The sequence below is a fragment of the Ursus maritimus genome, assembly GCF_017311325.1.
Source record: "Ursus maritimus isolate PB19 chromosome X unlocalized genomic scaffold, ASM1731132v1 scaffold_X1, whole genome shotgun sequence".
NCBI lineage: Eukaryota > Metazoa > Chordata > Mammalia > Carnivora > Ursidae > Ursus > Ursus maritimus.
The window spans coordinates 91,598,038-91,617,890 of record NW_024423319.1 but is presented as its reverse complement, the minus strand read 5'-3'; the positions used below and the strand labels follow the sequence as shown (position 1 = coordinate 91,617,890).

Genomic DNA, 19,853 nt, shown 5'->3' with positions numbered 1-19,853 from the left:
GCCCGCCGCCGCCGCCGCCGCCGCCGCCGCCGGAGCTCTGTAGTATGGCATCGAGGAGAATGGAGACCAAACCTGTGATAACCTGTCTCAAAACCCTCCTCATCATCTATTCCTTCGTTTTCTGGGTGAGTGGCCAAGCCGGGCGGGTGGCCGGGCCTCCGGCCGTCAATCCTTTTAGTGATGCTTGGAGAAAGGAAAAGAGGGTGAAAAAACCCAAACCAAAAATCTCGTCTCGGTCCCCTCCTTAAGGAGATAGGCTCAGGGGGCTGGGCTGGGGCTTGCAGGATGGCGGGGTGCAAGCTTGGGGCTGCTTGGACCCTGGACCCCGCCCGGTGCAGGCTGCAAGGGGTTGCGTGGTGGCGGTGACTGCAGGTTGTCGACCTTTCCCAAATTTGTTTTAATGCACTGATTTATTTTTTTAAGCTCGCGTGATAGGGTCAGCCTCTAGGGAAAGTTGAGGGTTTATTCATCTGTTTCCCTCTCTGGACAACCCTCCCCGACCTCCCTTACCAGCCTGTTCGAGGTGGCTCTAGGAGCTAACCTGGCTGGGAGAGGGTGCGGGAGCACTGGGTTTGATCCCAGATTCCCGGTTATTCCCAACCCAGCGGGGCTGCGAGAGGGAGGTGCCAGGAGCCCTGTGCCTGCCTGGCTGGGCAAGGGCGACCAGAGCCCCCCAAGCGTACTGCTGGGGAGAGGGAGCTACCGTCGCGCGGAGACGCACAGAGGGGAGAGGGTCTTACATAAACTAAGGGCATCTTTGAGCTTCCCCGGGGACCCAAGAGGTGGGTCTTTTCCTTTTCCCACTCCTCTCCACCCCTCCGCTCTTCATCTGGTCTGTTATTGCGCGAACCCAATCCGCAGAGTCCTGAGGGAAGACCCCCGCCACTTGGTGACAGCAATAGCGCCCCAACTCTACTCCCCATCTAACCAGTGCTGCTCCCAGTCCTTGAAGCTCAATGCAGAAGGGTGACGTCATCCCCTCAGCTGAGGCCTCGGGGGGCTGCGTGGTGCACCTCGAGGAGGGATGCGCCCTTATGCGCGCGGGGGTAGCTGGAGGAGGGGGGGGGGGACAAGGCTTGTGCCTTACCTCATCCTGTTTGGCAATTCGTGGAATCAGTGCGGGGCTGACACTGCAGTGATTCACTTGGAGGGGTGGGTGGTACCTAAAGACTGTTCCCTGTTGTTTCTCTTTCCATGTAGAAACCCCCTCCCCAAGTTCCCCATTTCCACATCAAGCCACAGCCACCCTGCAGGAGAATAAATGTCTCTTACCACCTACCCCTCCTCCCCAGTAATTTGGGTCATTTCACCTTTCAAGGCACTCATTTTGAAACCTGAGGCTCTGTAGAAAAAGCTAATCCCGCCTTTGGTTGTTTTTCTCTGTGCCCCCCCCCCGCCCCAATTAGGCCTAATTTTGGCTTGAAACCTGGCATAGTACTGTGTGAGGTACCCAGACTTAGGTTGATGGTGAACTAGGCTGTTTGTAATGACCAACTGTTTGTAATGACCAAGGCAGAAGCTGAGATTTATTAAGGATGAAAAAAAAATCTCTAATGCATGCCCCCGACCGCCGCGGGCATTTCCTTGTCACTGGCATTGGTGATTCTTCAGGTCGGGGAACTGTGGACCCTGGGGACCAGATATTCCAAGAGCTCTGCAGTGAGACAGGATTAGATTAACTGGTATATCACACAAGGCAGACACAGAAACGGACTTTGGACTGAAAACGACACAGGTTGAACATTTTTGCCGAAACTTTCTAGTAGCCATTCCTGGTTTAGTTTATTATTTATTTCCTTAAATCTCTGTGTTTGGCACTTTAGTATTTACTTGACTTCTTATTTGTTACTGGAGTAAATCATATGGGTGATTATTTTTAGCTTCCTGAAAAATAAGATTTACAGTATATATGGAGTGTTGTTCTTCCAGCATCACTGCAGGCTGGTGAAGAAGGGAGTCTTCTAGACGGAGGCTTTTCATCTGTCTCTTTAATTCTTCTTGCTTACCTCCCGCGCCCCACCCCGTGCATATAATTAATTAATGCCCCCTAATACATCTTAAACAAACACTACATTTTATGTCCTCTGAAGTTCTTGATGCCTGCGTTCTAAGTTTTTATAATCTTAAATAAAATGTTTACCTGGAGCATTTTCAGTAGTTTAAATAACATTCAGTCATTTCACAACCAAAAGAATGAGATCTCTCCAGATTCGAGGTTATTTTAAATAAGACATTCTCATTAATAAAGTATTGTCCAACTGTCCTGTTTTCCATTGTACTTTAAATGCTGGTTGCTTTTTTAAAAAGCAGCTTTATTGAAATATAATTCACGTACCATATAATTCACCCTTTTAAGAATGTACAGTTCATTGGTTTTTAGTATATTCACAGATACATGCAGCCATCACCCCAGTCAATTTTAGAACATTTTCATTACCTGTAAAAGAAACTCCATACCATTTAGCTATCATCCCCCCACCCTCCCCTCCCCAAGCAATCACTAATCTACTTTCTGTCTCTGTAGATTTCCCTATTCTGAATATTTTATATAAATCATATAGTATGTGGTCTTTTGTGAATGGTTTCTTTCACTTAATGTAATATTTTTAAGATTCCTCCATGTTCCTTCTTTTTATTGCCAAATAATACTCCACTGTATGACTATATCACGGTTCTTTCATCCGTTTGTTGGTTGATGGGCATTGGGGTTGTTCCTACCTTTTGGATATTGTGAACGCTGCTATAATGATCACGTACAAATGTTTGTGTGAATGTATATTTTCAGATCTCTTTGCTGGGAATTGCTGGGTCATATAGTAACTCTATGTTTAATTGTTTGAAGACCTGCCATACTGTTTTCCAAGTGACTGCACCATTTTTTATCCCCCCCCAGCAGTGTATGGGGGTTTTGATTTCTCCACATTGTCACCAACATTTGTTACTATCTGACTTTGTGATTCTAACCATCCTCATAGATATCTCATTGTGGTTTTGAGTTGAATTTCCCTGATGACTAGTGATGCTGAACATCTTTTTATGTGCTTTTGGTCATTTGTATATCTTTCTTGCAGAAATGTCTATTCATATCCTTTGCCCATTTTTTATGTGGGTTATTGAGTTGCAAGTGTCCTTTATATATTCTTGATTTAAGACTCTTATTGGATATATCATTTGCAAATATTTTCTCCTATTCTGTGCATTGCCTTTTCCCTTTCTTGATGGTGTCCTTTGAAGTACAAAAGTTTATTTTGATAAAGTCCAATTTACCTATTTTTCTTGCCTTGCTTGTGTTTTCAGCGTCATATCTAGGAATCTTTTGCCAAATCCAAGATCATGAATAAAATGCTGTTTATTAGAGTGATTTATCAATTCAGGAAATACAGTTGAGAAATTTATCTTTTTCTAGCACCTAGAACTATGTCTGGCACATAGTAGGTACTCCAATATCTGTCAAAACTTCTGGGGTTAGGTTAGGTAATTAACAAAAAAGATGACGTTGTTCTTTTAAGTGGAAGATGGAGGGAAGATTAGGCAGAATTGTTTCCTTTGTGTTCCTTGTGAATTGTTTTAATAGGACTACGTCTCTTCCCTTCGGTTTAGACTTAGGACCAGAAGACATTTGAGCTTAAAATAGTGGTAGACCAGTAGCATCAAGAGGTGGCTGTACCTGAGCATTTACTCAAGCAGAAATCTAATGTTAGGGAAGATTTCTTCTTCCCACTCTCCCCTTCTTTAAGATTTTATTTATCTATTCGACAGAGATAGAGACAGCCAGCGAGAGAGGGAACACAAGCAGGGGGAGTGGGAGAGGAAGAAGGCTCACAGCGGAGGAGCCCGACGTGGGGCTCGATCCCATAACGCCAGGATCACGCCCCGACCGAAGGCAGACGCTCAACCGCTGTGCCACCCAGGCGCCCCCCACTCTCCCCTTCTGAGGTGTTCCTCTAAAGCAGTGGTTCTCAACAGGGACCTTATTGCCCACCCGTCTGACATTTGGCGATGTCTGGAGACCTTTTGGTTCACAGCTGGGGATGGAGTGCTATTGGCATCTAGTGGATAGAGGCCACAGGTGCTGCTAAACATCCTATAAAGCATAGGACAGGCCCTCACGGCAAAGAATTATCTGGCTCAAAATGTTAACAGTGCTTGCAACCTATACGCTATTAGACTTGACATAATAGTAAGTCCTATGAAGAAAAATAAAGTCTTATGCAAAACTAACTGTGTTTTCCGGTGTTTGCAACCACCATACCAGAGCGTGCTCAACACAATCCCAAGTGAGAAGAAAAACAGTCTCTGTGGTGGATTGTAATTCTTTTTTGAAGATGAAAGGTAGGTAGTTCTTTATATAATAGTGTCTAAATGGGTAAGATGATTTGTCTTCCAGTAAGTAACATCACCTGAATGCTAGGTAAATGGATCCTTTCTTTTCCCTGATTTATGTGTTTCATTTTCAGATTTATAGCAGAAGAGGAAAAAAACACACCTAGGAATAAGTTATCCTGTGCTTCAAAGACTAGCAAACAGTGCCTGGCACATAATAGGTTTACCCAGGAAGTATTTACTTAATGAATGAATGAATAAATGAAATTTTATTGACTACTCTTGGGCTCATTTATTTATTTCAATTTACCTTAATCGGGAGGCTTTTAAAAACAGTGTTCTTTTCAGGCTACCTGCGCTGATTGAATGTATTCCTGATATTGATGTATACAAACACGGGATACGNNGGACTTAATATAAGAATCGCTTATCCTAATGATAGTTCGGTTACTATATTTTTGTGATCAGCTACTTTGCCAGACATTTTAGTTACCTAAAATCTAAAATTGGGATTGGAATTAATTTGTTAAACTTGAATAAAAAAGATATTTATTTTGTCCTAATACAAAACAAAATATCTCTTCTTCACAACAAATACAATTATTTCAACAACAAGCAGGACGACTTTATAAATATGCCACTTATTAGGTAAATTGTTTTGATTTATAATTTTTAATGCATTTTAGACACTCTTTTGAGTTCTTAATCCACTGCATCTAAATCCACTAAATAATGTGTGAAGAGAAATATCTTTTGCTCCATTTCAGCGTATATTGGATTTGATTTCTTCTTTGACTATCCAGGGACCTAATTAGCTCATCAGTAGTGCTATCAAATTCTCTTATGGTGAAATAGGAATGATTCTTTTTTTCATTGGGTAAGCATCACCAACCTTTCTTGGGGAGGATTTAAAAGAATAAGGTCAAAATATTTTTCTTTTTTCTTTTGTCATCCAGAAAGTTTAGGTCCTTGGGTTAAATAGAGGAGAAAAATATCTTAAAGAGCACTCCCTACATTTTACCAAGTGTTTGAATCTTGGCACATACTAAAATTTATACTTATTATTTTGCATATCAGTGTAATTCAATAAACATTCATTAAATGGCAGTTACATGCCAGGTATCTCAATAGAATGTTTACCAACTTTTGCTAGCTGCTGCTTCATTTTTAACTAATGCCCTTGTTCTTCTACTACTCAACTTTTCAGTATTAGGTGTTATATATTGTCTTCCCACTATGGAAGATGAAGATTTAGCTCTCTCACGTTCACATCCTTTCTGTATTGGGGTTGACCCCAATATATCGTTTATCATTATTGTATATTGTTCTGGCTGCACTAGTCAGTGGTTACATTAATGTAAGCCTACTCACTAGGTAAGCCTACTCACAGCTGAGCCATTTAGTGTGTATATTATGATTGCTTGCACAGCTTTTTGTTTTCCCTGTAGTTAAAATTGCCTTGTTTTATATCCTTTGCTTATATCCTTTTCCATGTTTGCCCCTAATGTTTCCCCATACTCTCCCCAAGAGCTGTGTATCTTCACTCAGTATGTTCAAACACTTCATGAATCCTGTCTGTTCCCATTGGAGACACTTCTCCTAGAGCATCCTGACCTTCAACCTGGACTAGTGTTCTCTGGGCCTTTGAAAGAGCCAGCATCAGTTTAATCACCCTTTACCATCATCCTGGGGAACCTAGTCTCCTTTTATGTTCGATCCTCAGTTTCCTATATGTCCCGTTTTTCTCTTCCTTGGTTTGTTCTTTCATTTTGGTGGAGCAAATCTAGTAACTTTGTGGAAAAGGATGCATGGTAGGTTAATAATTTGAGGTCTTTCAGGTGTGAAAATCTCATTTTGCTCTTGTACTTAATTTGATAGTTTGGCTGAGTATAGAATTCTAGTTTGTAAATTATTTACCCTCAGAGTGTTGCTGTCTCCTCCCCTCCTCCCAATGTTCTTGCTTTTGTTACTATTGAGAAATCAAATCTTATTCTAATTCTTCTTAAATTCTGCTTTTCCTTCTCTGAAAATTTTTGGAAACTCGTTCTTGGTGCTCTGAAACTTGACCAGAATATGTCTTGTTATGTGTTTGTTTTCATTTCTTTCCTGTAGATCCTTTCAATCTGGCAACTGAGTTCCTTCAGTTTGGGGAAATTTTCTTGAATTGTTTTTTTTTGATTACTTTCCTTTCATTTTCCCTATTCTCCCTTTCAGTGTTGTACCTCTTAGATTCTCTAATTTTCTTTCCTATTTTTTACCTCTTCATCTTTTATTTAAGACTTTATTTTTAAGTAATCTCTACACCCAACGTGGGGCTTGAACTCACAACCCCAAGATCAAGAGTTGCATGCTCCACCGACTGAGGCATCCAGGTGCCCCTACCTCTTCATCTTTTTGGCTCTACTTTGTGGGACATCTCTCCCACTAGATTTTGTGTTTTGTATGTTGATTTCTAGGAGCTCCTTTTTGAGATCTGAATATTCCTTTCCTAGCATCTTGCTCTTGTTTCAAAAATGTAATCTCTTTTTATAACCCCTCCGGCAATATTACTGATTTTTAAAAGTTTGCTTCTTCTGTATGGTTTCCTTCAAACTTCTCTGTTTTCTGGCATATTACAGACCTCAAATTTCTGATAAACTTTTGCTCTTTGTTCTGTACATGTTTAAGAGTAGAGCTAAAAAGCTGATTGGAAGCTCCTACTATATGAAATGGGAGTTTGTTGATTTTAAGTTGGGTGATTTGGCTGGACAATTGAGTTTTGGAAACGAGGTCAGTATCTTTAGGTCTTTTCCCTGGGTCTGATCACATCTCCTACAGAAGCATCTTCAAATCCTCTCTTTAAATGAAAAAAGTTAGGAATTTGGATGTCTTCACGTGCAGTATATGAGCCTTTGTCAAGCTCCTATAAGTATAGAATCTGTGTCCACTGTGCTTTTGTTTCGCAGTTCAGAGACCCTCTGTTTTATTCACCCTCCCTAGAAAATAAATCCCAGCCTATGCTGGAATGGGGAAAGGCAAGAGACAGAAGTTGGAGGGGATCTAATTACTTTTACAGAAGATATTTTTTTTTTACCAGATCCTTCTTATTTTAGCCCCTTTTTCATCCCCAGTTCCAGGTGTACATTAAGCTGCCTTTTGAGGGTGCTTGTGTGCAAATATTTTGTTCTTGGCTTTTCTCATAGCTGCCATAAGATCTGGCTTTTTCTCAGCTTCCGAAATGTCATTGCATTTGTCTCGTCTTCCATTCTCTTTGTTATTGTGGGTTTTAAAAATCCTTTTAGTGTCATTTCAGTGAAGTTTTGGGAGATAGCCAAGGTAAATGGATGTGTTCAATCCATCATCTTTAACTGAAAGTCCTTTATATTTGTATCTCTTCATTGTATGGTACTAATTAAATACATAGTTGTTTGTGAGTGATTGACTAGAGCATCTAAAATGGCAATAGTTGGGCTCTTCTAGTAGATATTGGTATCTACTTCTCAGTTTTTAAAAAGCTTTATGGATGTCAAGGGGAGTGTTCTAGGTTTTAACAGACTAACTAAGGCACATCCTCTTTAAGGTCACATGGCCATCAGGGACTACGGTTGGATAAATGAGAATGAAGCTGTGAAGGTTGCTGCTGCTTTTTTGCTCTTCTAATTTCTTCCCACCAGGTGAAGGCCCATGTGCCTTCTGACCTAATTCAGACTTTGCTATATTAATTTAATGTGGAAACACCAGAGTTCAAAGTATGATGTTAAATGGGTTATTGCTCTGCCGTTTTTCTGTTACTACAAAGATAACTCTTCATGTTTATTATAGGACTTGTACATTATAATCTGAACAGTCTTTTCTTAATCAACTTTACTTCCTATATGCAATATGTGGTTAAGATATGTGCACTACCTTTTATAGCATTTGGGGAACATTAAGTCTTTTCCACTTAGTAGTTGCTTAGAAACTAGAGGAATTTTTGTCCAATTAGAATGAAATACTTTCCTCAATTTTAATTATAGCCAGAGTTCTTGATTTGACCCCACCATGAGCTATATTACTTATGAGTCATTGACTGTTCAGCATTATATACTGTTTTAAGTAAGCACCTCAGAAGGTGCTGAGATTTGAAAGTCATCTCTGACTGCGTTTCTTTGTTTAAATGTATCAAACCCTTGACATGGGTGACTAATGCACTGCTAAACCAAATCAAAGCACACTTTAAAATATATTCATATGTCTTTTTCTCCTTTGTTCCCATTACAGCATCCTCTGATTTGGGTTCTCTCTTCATGGCAAACAGATCATTGGATTACTGCTCTTAAATTTCTTTTTTTGGGGGGCGCTTGGGTGGCACAGTCGGTTAAGTGTTTGACTCTTGGTTTTGGCTCAGGTCATGATCTTGGGGTTGAGACCGAGCCCCAAACTGGGCTCCTTGCTCAGCACGGAGTCTGTTTAAGATGCTCTCCCCACCTCTAAAATAAATAAATCTTTAATTTTTTTTCTTTTTTTTTTGGCTGTTATCCCCCTTGCCATGACAGAAGGCTTTTCATTCTTGGCTCCACATTTTTGGCCTCTTTTATATAGAGCCCCAATATTCATCAAGAAAAGGACATAGGGGGGAAAGATAGGAGAGGGTTTTTCTTCGTTTTTCCTTTTCGTTATTTGATCAGTTGAACATGAAAGCATGTTAACTAGTTTGTGGTAGTATTAAGGATCACAGTTCTATTGTGCAAGATTTTCTTTAGTGCTTTCTGTAAGACAGAGTGGGTGTTTTCATCATCTGTTTTAGAAGAAATTGCAGGTGCCTTTTACTAGAAGATGGAATGGGTCAGGTACAGATACTAATTGAGCAATCTAGATCAGTGATTCTCAACCCTGTGTGCCCATCAGGATTGCCTAAGGAGACCTAAAATATATGCTTAGGCTCCACCCCAAGAGATTCTGAACCAGTTGGTCTGGAGTTGGGTACCAACATTTCTGTCTTTTAAATTATCTCTCAGGTGATTCAGCTATTCAAGTAGGATTGAGAACTATTGATTCCAAGAGAACTCAATATATAATAGCAGCCCTGGTTCACCTTGAGTCTCCTGGATCTGGAGATTGCTAGGGAATATGTAGCTGTTGAGTATCTGGTGTTGGTTTATTGATTTGTTCTGCTTTGCTCCAAAGTCTGAAGCTAGGTTTCCAGTGTCTCTGAGTAAATCAAAGTGTCCTTGTCACTTTTGGGAGACCTTGCTACTCATTTCTAACTATAGGTGTACTCATCAGCATCACCAAGGGACTTTTAAAAGATGTGTGGTCCTATCTCCTGATTTTAATTGATCTGGAGAGCAGCCTGGGTATGTATTTTTTAAAACCAGTCACAAGGTGATTCTGATTCCTGGGATGTGATTCTGTGGTCTGTGATACAGTTTGTTATAAATAAATTCTTACCATATGAATGCTTTTCTGTGACGTGATCTGTTGTGCTAAAGCTAGTTTGAGAAGATTCCACAAGCAAGATGTAGCCCATCTCGTATTTTTCTTACCCACTGAACTGGTCTCTGGCAAAGGTCTCCAGTTGAAATCTTGGAGTTGGAGTAGTTTCTTTTCTTCAGGGTGTATCTATTTCTGTTCACAGTTGCACTTAGAAGAAGTTAAAAAGAGTCCTGGTTTGCCCTCTGTCAAAAGATTAGACTATTATCCAATATATGAAACAAAAAGCAAAGTAGGAGAGAGAGAGTTTATGAGTAAAGTAGATTTCTGATCCTTTAGGGAAGTGTGGTCGTATTTGGGAGTTGCTTTGGTTACAGAGGCATGAGTGGTTGACCTTGACTTTAGAACCATTTGGGTGAGACTGTTGTTGATTGACTCTGAAAAGTGTGTTCACTGCAGTGCGTCTGCTGCTGCTTGGTTGACCTTGAATTCTCTGAGACTGTCATTGTAATTGGCTTTCAGAAGTATGTTCCCTGAAGCAAGTTGAGTTGTCATTGATAATTAGACTGAGGTGAATTGCCATTGATCAAATAGGTTTAAAAGGGGGTGCTGGTGGTTACTAGTTACCATACCTATTGAATAATCAATTTTCCTCTCCCCAGAAGTATAGAGACTTTTATTCTTGCCTCAGACTACCAATTCTTGCTTCTCTGAGAAATGAAGTTGCTTCCGCACTTTAGTCCCATTCTCCAAACATCATCATGGTGATATACAGAATTCCTGGGTCAGTTAATTGTTCTAATCGTTCCACAAAGATTATTTGAGAATTTCTGATTTCCAGGGATTGTTCCAGGACTTCCCAAAGGTAGACCCCGTTGCACTGAAAAGGAACCTGAAGCTTGATAATATGAGTGTGGGTGGTAAATGTTCATTGTACATTCTCATCACTACTTCTGTTCATTTTCTATTTCTAATGAAACATTTGAGGATTTCTTGCTTCACTCAATTTCTGTTTCATATTCTAAACTGTATCAGTCACTTGGTATTCTTTTAACTATTGCCCTCTCTTGTAGGGGATTCGAAATCAGTCCTATGTGAAGTCTTGATTTGGACATTTGCTGTGTGACCTCAGGCAAGCCACATAAGTATCTCTGAGCCTCAGTTCCCTCTTCAGGATTGAGATCCATGCTTACCTGCCTTAGTCAGGTGTTTGAAAGTTAAATGACATTCAAGTGCTTTGTAAAGTGTGACGCACACATGTTTTGGCCATCTTATTCCTTATGGTATAGTGTGTTGCTTTTTTTCCTTAATATCTTGCACATGGGGAGGTACTATGTCTGTTAAATGAGTAAATTGATCACAACACTCCCTATCATGAAAAGCAAGGATGATTAACTTTTTGGATTTTATAGTTTGCTACCAAAAAGAACTGGGATTGCAAAAGTGTTTGAATAGGAACCAAAGATATGATGAGGTTAGGTCACTGAGTTTAGCTCTGTCATTGAAATAAGAGGATTCTTATGCAGGATAAATAAATATAAATCTGTCACTTAAATGAAGTGTTGATGACTTACCTTATTATTTTTCAGTAAACTTTTAATTTTGGAACAGTTTTGAATTTACAGAAAAATTGTGGAGATAGTACATAGTTTCCATATACCATGTAACCAGTTTTTCCCCTTATTAGCATCTTATATGAGTATTGTACATTTGTTACAGTTAGTGAACCAGGAATGATACATTATTAACTAAAGTCCACACTTCATTCAGATTTTCTGAATTTTTACCTAATATCCAATTTAGGCTACTATATTACATTTACTAGTATTACATTTAGACTTCTTTTGGCTATGACAGTTTCTCAGACTTTCCTTGTTTTTGATGACTGACAATTTTTCAACAGTAGGAGTCATATACTTTGTGCAGTGTCCCTCTGTTGGGATTTGTCTGATGTTTTTCTCATGGTTACTAGGGTTATGTGTTTTGGGAAAAAAGACCACAGAGGTTAAGTGCCATTTTCATCCCAACATATGAAGGGTGCATACTATCAAGATGACTTATTGCTGTTGATGTTGACCTTGATTACCTGGCTGAGATGGTAAAGTTACTCTCTTTCCGTCTTCCCATACTGTGTTCTTTGGAAGAAAGTCACTATGCCTAGATCACACTTAAGGAGTGGGGAGTTATACACCACTTCCTTGAGGGTAGAGTATCTACCATTCTTTTATTAACAGAGATCATTTCCACTCAATAAATGTTAAAACCAACAGTAAATATTTTTTTAAAAATAATAAGATATTAAAAACATTTGAGTCAGTTGGGAACTAGACAAGGATTCTTTCTTACTATGATTATTTATGATTTTGGTTTATCTAGCCAATGCAATAAAAAACAACAAAAACCTTTATGTTGGATCTTTTCATGGATACAATTGTTGTATACTAAGAAACCCAATAGATTCTGGTTAAAAAAAAAAAAAACTAAGAGAATTTGTTAAAGTGGCCAATTGGATACGAGATAAAATTACAAAAATTACTTGCTTTTCATTATTTTAGCATAAGTCTTAGAAAAGGAGAGAGAGGAAAAATTCCAGTCTCAGTAGCAACAGATATAGTAAGTACTTTAGAATAAAGCTAACAAGAAAGACAAGGCTCTTATATGAAGAAAACTGAAGTTTTATTGAAGGTCATAAAATAAGATCTGAACAGATTAAAGGACACTGTGTACTTGAGTGGGGAGATTTATTATCATAAAAATACCAGTTTTCTAAAAATGTGTTTAGTGTCATTCCAAATAGAATCCTGACAGGACTTTTTTGAGGGGTAAGGGTGATACTTGATAAAATAATAATGTTTATATAGAAGAACAAATGCCTGAAAAATCAAGAGAAATTGAGATGAAAAAGGAAGTAGGTACCCTACCAGTTATCAGAATATACTATTGTGGCAGATAGACTATAAGATGGCTGCTCTTGACTCCCACTTCCTGGTATTCATGCCCTTATGTAACCTCCTCCACTTGGGTCTGAGAGGACCTATGACTTGTTTCTAATTGAATACAACAAAGATGTTCAAATGCATGTGAATACATGTTCATGATTACATTAGATAAGACTGTAATGTCTACCTTCCTGAGAGACTCTCCCTGGCTGGCTTCGAAGAAGTAAGCTCCCATATTGTGATCTGCTATGGAGGGCCACATGGCAAGGAACTGAGGGCAGCTCTGGCTGACCGGCAGCAAGAAACCGAGGCCCCCAGTTTGGCAGCCTGCAAGCAACAGAATGATGCCAACAATCAAGTGATCTTGGAAGCAGATCCTTCCCCTTGTAGGCCTCGGATGAAACTGCAGCCTCCTGACCCCTTGATGGAAGCTATGTGAGACTCTGAAACAGAAGACCCAGTTAAGCGGTGCCCAGATTCCTGACCCTGCAGAAACTGGGAGGTAATAATTGTATGCTGTTTTACGCCTCTACATTTGTGGTAATACGTAACTAATAGAGCTATGAAGTGACTAATTGATTCAATCTCTTATTGACTTAGAAAGAGACAAATAGGTCAGTGGAACAATAGAGAATCCAAAAATAAATTCTAGTGTATATGGTTTACTATATGAAAAAGAACATTCATTTTAGTGAGAAAAAAGCTAGGTTTAAATGATGCTACTGGATATATAGAAGGAAGTAAAGTTGGAGCCCTTGCTTAAATAATATTAAAGCTTCTAGTTGGTTTAAATGCATAAATATAAAACCAAAACCAAATCCTGTAAGAAAATACAGAGATTATACGCAGGACATGAGTCAGAGAGACTGCCTTAAGCCAGCTGAAGACTCAGAAGCAATTTAAAAAATGTCTTTCTTATAAAATTTTTAAAATTATATGGCAAAAGTTACAATAAAGTCATTTAAATGGTCGTGGTGAGATAAGGAGCTGTTATCTAATATACTATTTTCTTCATTAATAAAGTCCTGTTACAAAAAAAATTATTTACATTCTGATGCAAGCTTCTCGTCTTGGACTGATGACAGTTTGCTGATCAGCGCTGGCCCACTGACCACACTTTGGCAATCACTGCTCTAGGAAAGGGGTCAGCAAACCATTTCTATAAAGGAACAGATAATAAATATTTTTGGCTTTGTGGGCCATATGATCCCGGTTGAAAATACTCAGCTTTGCCATTGTCATGTGAAATCAGCATAGACAAATGTAAATAAAGAAGCAAAGCTATCTTCAAATGAAACTTTATTTACAAAAAGGTGGGCAGCCCAATTTGACCCATGGGCTATGGTTTTCTGACTCCTGCTCTAGGAGATACCAATATAAGGAAGGAATAATCCTTAGCCTCAAGTGTTAAAGTTTAAAGTTTAAATGGGAGGCGTGCCTGGGTGGCTCAATCATTAAGTGTCTGTCTTTGGCTCAGGTCATGATCCTGGGGTCTTGGGATTGAGCCCCGCATTGGGCTTTCCCTCTCCCTCTGCCTGCTGCTCCCCCTATTTGTGCTTGCTCTCTTTGTGTCAAATAAATAAATAAAGTCTTTTAAAAGATGAAGTTTAAATGGGCATGTAAGAGTGGGAGTGAAGCAAGCCTCCCAATTTTGGGCTTGAAAGAGCTAGCCATGCACTATCCAATACAGCAGCCACTTGAGTGCTTCACATGTGGCTAGTCCAAATTGAGATGTGCTCCAAGTATAAAATACATAGATGTTGAAGAATTAATATGAAAAAAATCTCCATTTTTATATTATGTGTTGAAATGTTAATATTCTGGGCCTATTAAGTTAAAACATTATTAAAATTAATTTCACCTGTTTCTTTTTAATTTCAGTGTGGCTAGTAAGAGAATTTAAAGTCAAGTATGCAGTACACCAATAGATCTAGCACTGGACTAAAAGTACTAGAAGTTTAAATTAAGTGCTGTGGGGCCAAGGGAGAGCTCATCTATCCGGGGAATTTGGGAAAGTGAAAAGGACAGAATCCACCTTGGAGAATGACAGGATTTTGACAAGTGGTGCCCTGGGAGGATCACGACCGCTCTCAGATGGAGGAAGTGGCATAAATAGAATGGTTTCTGTGTTTCAGACAGGAATGAGTTTAGCTATAATCAGGGACCAAATGTGGTGCATCTAGGTAAGTACACATAGGCCTTATGGTGGGTTGACTGCATGGGTTAGGGCTTTGGACCTATTTTTGCTGGAGGAGTGGGAAGACTAGACCATACTTTCAAGCAGGGAGTGGTAGCTTTGGAAGCTGTTTACAGGCCTAATCTAGAAACAGTAAGTTGGTTGGGTTGGAATAAGAAAGGCAAGAAGTGGTGAAACCTGGTTAAAAAGCACAGGGTCTTCTCTAGGGTGACAATGAGAATGCAGGATAGAGGATAGTGAACAGCCACTTTATGAGAAGACAAGGATATTTGTGAATGAGGGAGACCTCCCGTGTTATGTGCTTGAAGAACCTGGACGATGGTGATGCCCTTGTAGAAATGCAGACCTTAAAAGTTGGTTTGAGATTAATAAGATGTGCTCCATTTTGCATGTGTTCAGTTGGGGATGCCCATAGATTTAAGAGCTAGGCCAGCTCTCAGAAGCTTGCTCACTTGTGTTCCTTGCTGACAAAAGTGGCCCTGCGCACTTCTTTACATTTGGCCCTCTCTGTACTTCCTGACCTTTCCCACTGTCCACCATGAACATTGTGAATTGACCAGGAGAAAGGATCTGACCCTTGGCTATTTGCTTGTTGGCTGGTCAGTGGAACTTAAGATGACCAGGCTTGTGAGATCTGGACAGAGCAGTTCTTTGGGGGCACTTGAACTCAAGACACAAGAGACATGGCTGATGTAGGGACAGAAGGAGAAAGAAACACAGGGACAAGTAGCAGAGAAAGGAAAAACTTCAGTGAGTGGGCCCAGTGACCTCCTGGCCACTAGACTCTGCAGGTTCCTCAGCAGCTCTCTAGGAGCCCACACTTTTCCCTCTGGCCTGGAAGAATGGCTTTTCATGGTTGTGGGGAGGTATGGCCAAGCAGGTGTGATTCCTAGCTCCCTATTCTCTCCTTTTCTCCTAACAGTAAAGCTCCTTGGCTAACAAAGAAGGGTTATGAGGTTGATGTTTAAAGTTGTTAAAAAGTCAAGTTCCGAATTAAAAGAGGAGGTCGGTGTGGAGATGCAAAATTGAGGTCTGTCCATTTGTTCGCATAAGAAGCGTGAGATCATAAACAGGACTCTTTTTCAACTGCATGGTAAGCCCAGAGTTCTACATGGAGTCGATGCTAAATTGCTTGTTGGTAGTAGGTCTAATAGGTGTAGCAAAGCATTCGGCCAGCATTCAGCACTAACGGAAGCCTGAGTTTCCAGTAAACCTCATTTAAGGGATGAAGGTTCTGCGACAAGGTAGAAGCAAGTTATTGGAGCAAGTTACTTATTAATCTCCTTAACAGCAGCTGCGCTATTTGTGACGTGAAGCTGGCCGTTGTTTATATTCCTCAGAGATGTTTTGAGAACAAACAAGTAACTGCTTTGTATGTTGTATTTTTCATAAGATCGTCCCGGTCTGCAGAGGTAGCTAGCCTGACAGTTTTTGTAAGTGGCTTAGAACACGCAGCTCTGAATGTTGGCTCAATGAGTGCTTTGGGGGGCCTTTGATTTGGTCTAGATGACAAATGGAGGTGAAATGCACTTCTCCACGTCATTGGAAACTCAGATCAAAGTCTTTTAAACCAAGATGTCAGGAGCCAACTCTGTATCTAGCATGTGAATACTTTTGAGATAAAAATCCAGGAAAAGAGAGGTGCATAAATGAATAAATATTCTAATGAAAAGCTGTTCAAATAAGCTCTCTATAAAACAGTCTGTATATATGGTATACCATTTTTGTAAGGAAGAAAATGCATGTAACAAATCCTGGAGGGGGACCCATATCAGAATGTTAATAGTTATAGCTGGGTGGTAAGATAATTTGTGGGTTACTTTTTTTCTATGCTTTATTTTCTGAGGCTTCTTTCCTCCCCTTACATAGAGCACGAATTACATTTGCAATTAAGAAAACAGTAAATGCTATTTTAAAAACAAAAATTTGGGGGCACCTGGCTGGCTCAGTCAGTAGAGCATGCAACTCTTGATCTCCGGGTCGTGAGTTCAAGCCCCATGTGTGGCGTAGAGTTTAATTAAAAAAAAAAAAAAATATATATATATATATATATACACACACACACACACACACACACATATATACACACACACATATAAAATTTTCTGGGCATTTTATAGCGTGTAGTTTTCCTTTGTTCCTCAAGGATGGAGTGCCTATTTTTACATCATCAGGTCATTCATAATGCAGCAGTTTTTTGACCCACTCCATTTTAGCTACTAGATTAAGTTAATGCAGACCGAAAAGATTTAACTTGATTTTTAAGCCTTGTCTCTTCAAAATAAAAGAAAATGCCCGCTTCTATTAAACAATGAAAGATTTTTTTCGCAATGTGTTTCAAATACAATATTAATACAGGGCGTAATATGATAATTTGTATCTACCACCCAACTTTATCAGATCTTGGTATTATGCCTTATTTGCTTTGGATATTTAGTTTTTAAAGAAAGATGAAAAATTACAGTTGAGTCCTCTACATCTCTCTGTCATAAATTCAGAGTTTATAAATTGAGTAAATATAAATTGTGTACATTTACTAATACATGCATATCTATAGTGATTATAAAGTATCGGTTTCAGATTTTTAAACTTTGTATAAGTGAACCACACTATGGATCTTGTTTTGAAACTTGCATTTTTTGCTCACCATTGTTTGACATGTTTCCACGTTGATAAATGCAGCTCAAGTTTAGGGGCTGACAAAGTATGGCCCATGGGCCAAATCTAGCCAGCCACCTCTTTTTGTATGTAAACTAGGTATTGTAAGGAAACTAGGGCTGCTTTCACACCAACACAGCAGAGTTGAATAGTTGCACCAGAGACTAGATGGCCCAGAAAGCCCACAATATTTACTGTCTACAGAAAATATTTTACAGAAAATAGTAAATATTTACTGTTTACAGAAAGTTGGCCTATCTCTGATCTAGTTCATTCTTGGTGTGGATATATCATTATTTATCTGTTTTCTTGCCCAGTGGGGGCACTTCTTTCCTGTTTCTAAGAAGTGATGCTTTCGTGAACATTGGTGTGTGTGTGTGTGTGTGTGTGTATGTGTATATATATATTATATATATATATATATTATATATATATATATAATATATAGGCTTAAGAGAGAGAAGATATTTTTACTGTTGATTTCAATGCTTTTTCTCAAAGTGGATTTTTCTCACTGAAGAGGGCAAAGTGCTGAGTGATGCATATGGAGCAAAGGGAGGGTTACAAATGGTTCCGTCAGCAGCAAGGGAGTACCCTGTATACGGTCAACTGTATTAGGTCATGGCGATGTTGTTACTATTTAGAGCTGCTACTTGATTAGTGAGCGTTTACTGAAGGAAAAGGATAGTATTTTTTAAAAAGATTTTTATTTTTATTTAGTGACAGAGAGCGAGAGAGGGAGAGAGCACAAGCAGGGGGAGGGGCAGAGGAAGAGGGAAAAGCAGACTCCCTGCTGAGCAGGGAGCCCTACACGGGGCTCGATCCCAGGATCCCAGGATCATGACCTGAGCCGAAGGCATACGCTTAACCGACTGAGCCAGCCAGGCAGCCTGGACAAGGATAGTAGTAAACACTTCATGTGCATTATCTTATTTAATTCCCATAGCAACCTGTTGAGGTAGTAATTACTGTTCCTCATTTTGAGAAGCGGCAGCTGGGGTCCAGAGTTTGGCCCAAGGTCATGTTTAAGTAAGGCTTCCGTTTGGACCTCTCCACCTGCACTGGGCCTGGTGCTCTTCCAGTGGGGCCCAGTTTTCCACGGTAGACCTCTGAAGATGGGTGAGAGGGTACTCTGAGAGTCCACACTGCTCTGAGGCACAAGTGCTCGTCGGCGCCAGCCTTGGCTCCCATAAGCTGGCCATGGCTTCATGCACAAAGAAGCGGCCTTGGTTTTCCAGAAAGGTCAATGCTTACAACTTCAGTGGGAGTCATTATCTTCTATGGTTCTTTTGTAGAAAACTGAGGCCAGGGCCATCTTTTCTCATGTTTTCCCGTCCTCTCAGCTCAAAACTCCCAGTTTCTCAAGTGGGCATTATACTGCTCCACAGGTAAGTGGTGGCAGTCGAGGACTGTCCAAGGGACCCTAATGTCAGTCACAGAGCTCTTCCTGAACAACTGGGCAGCTGCCCATTCACTTCCTGAGGTCTGAATCTCTAAATGTCTTTGTCCCTCTTCAGTTTATGGCCAGGGTGGGCAAGACATAAGAGATCCTGAAAACCTTCATGGGGATAGTCTTGCTACTCTCATTAAACAAACAAACAAACATGCCTACAAGACTAAATTACTGTCCCAAACTGCATGGGTATTATTTGTCTCGCTGCTGTGAAAGATGGTAAGAATGTCAGCTTGTCTCTCATGGCTATAAGCTCCCAACCACATTGAACAAGACAGAAGCCAAGTCATGAAAAGCTGCTGGAGATGCAGTTTTTTCTTTGCTTTAAAGAAACAAAGCTGAAAGCAGAGGAATCCTCAGGCATTTTCCTGTGGAGCTGACACTAGCTTAAACAGTTACCTAATCCACAGGTTAAGCTCATTGGCACAATTGCCAAGTCAAAGTTTGTCAGCTACAGTGAACTTGCTTCCTCCCTTGAACTTGCTTCCTCCCTTGAACTTGCTTTCAAGCAATAATCTGACCAGTTGTTTATGCCCCTAATGAATGGCAAGAAAACAACACTACCCTGCTTTATAATGACAATAAAAACTTTTTGCCATGAAACATAATTGTCAACCAAAAATTTTCCATGGCCGATGAATATCAGTTGTACAATCAGCTGATGTGTAGACTTGGGTACACAGTCTTTAAGTCTTTCAAATCTGCCTTGTATGTTTGCCTTCTGAAGATGCCTATCGAACATCAATTGAGGGACTTGTGGTTTTTCTAAACTCATTGTCAATTGGACTTCTCTTTGCATATTGATTTTTTTTAAAGATTTTATTTATTTATTCGACAGAGATAGAGACAGCCAGCGAGAGAAGGAACACAAGCAGGGGGAGTGGGAGAGGAA

The 19,853-nt window shown here is 39.9% G+C and overlaps 1 protein-coding gene across 1 annotated transcript in view; it reads left to right on the top strand.

Moving 5' to 3' along the window:
• Window positions 1–11: 11 nt before the first annotated feature.
• TSPAN7 (tetraspanin 7) overlaps window positions 12–19,853 on the top strand; it is a 122,600-nt gene continuing 102,758 nt past the window's right edge. The window contains exon 1 of the mRNA XM_040633006.1: window positions 12–125. Coding sequence (XP_040488940.1) covers window positions 45–125 — 81 coding nt within the window. The 5' untranslated portion in view covers window positions 12–44. The remainder of the gene's footprint in view (window positions 126–19,853) is intronic.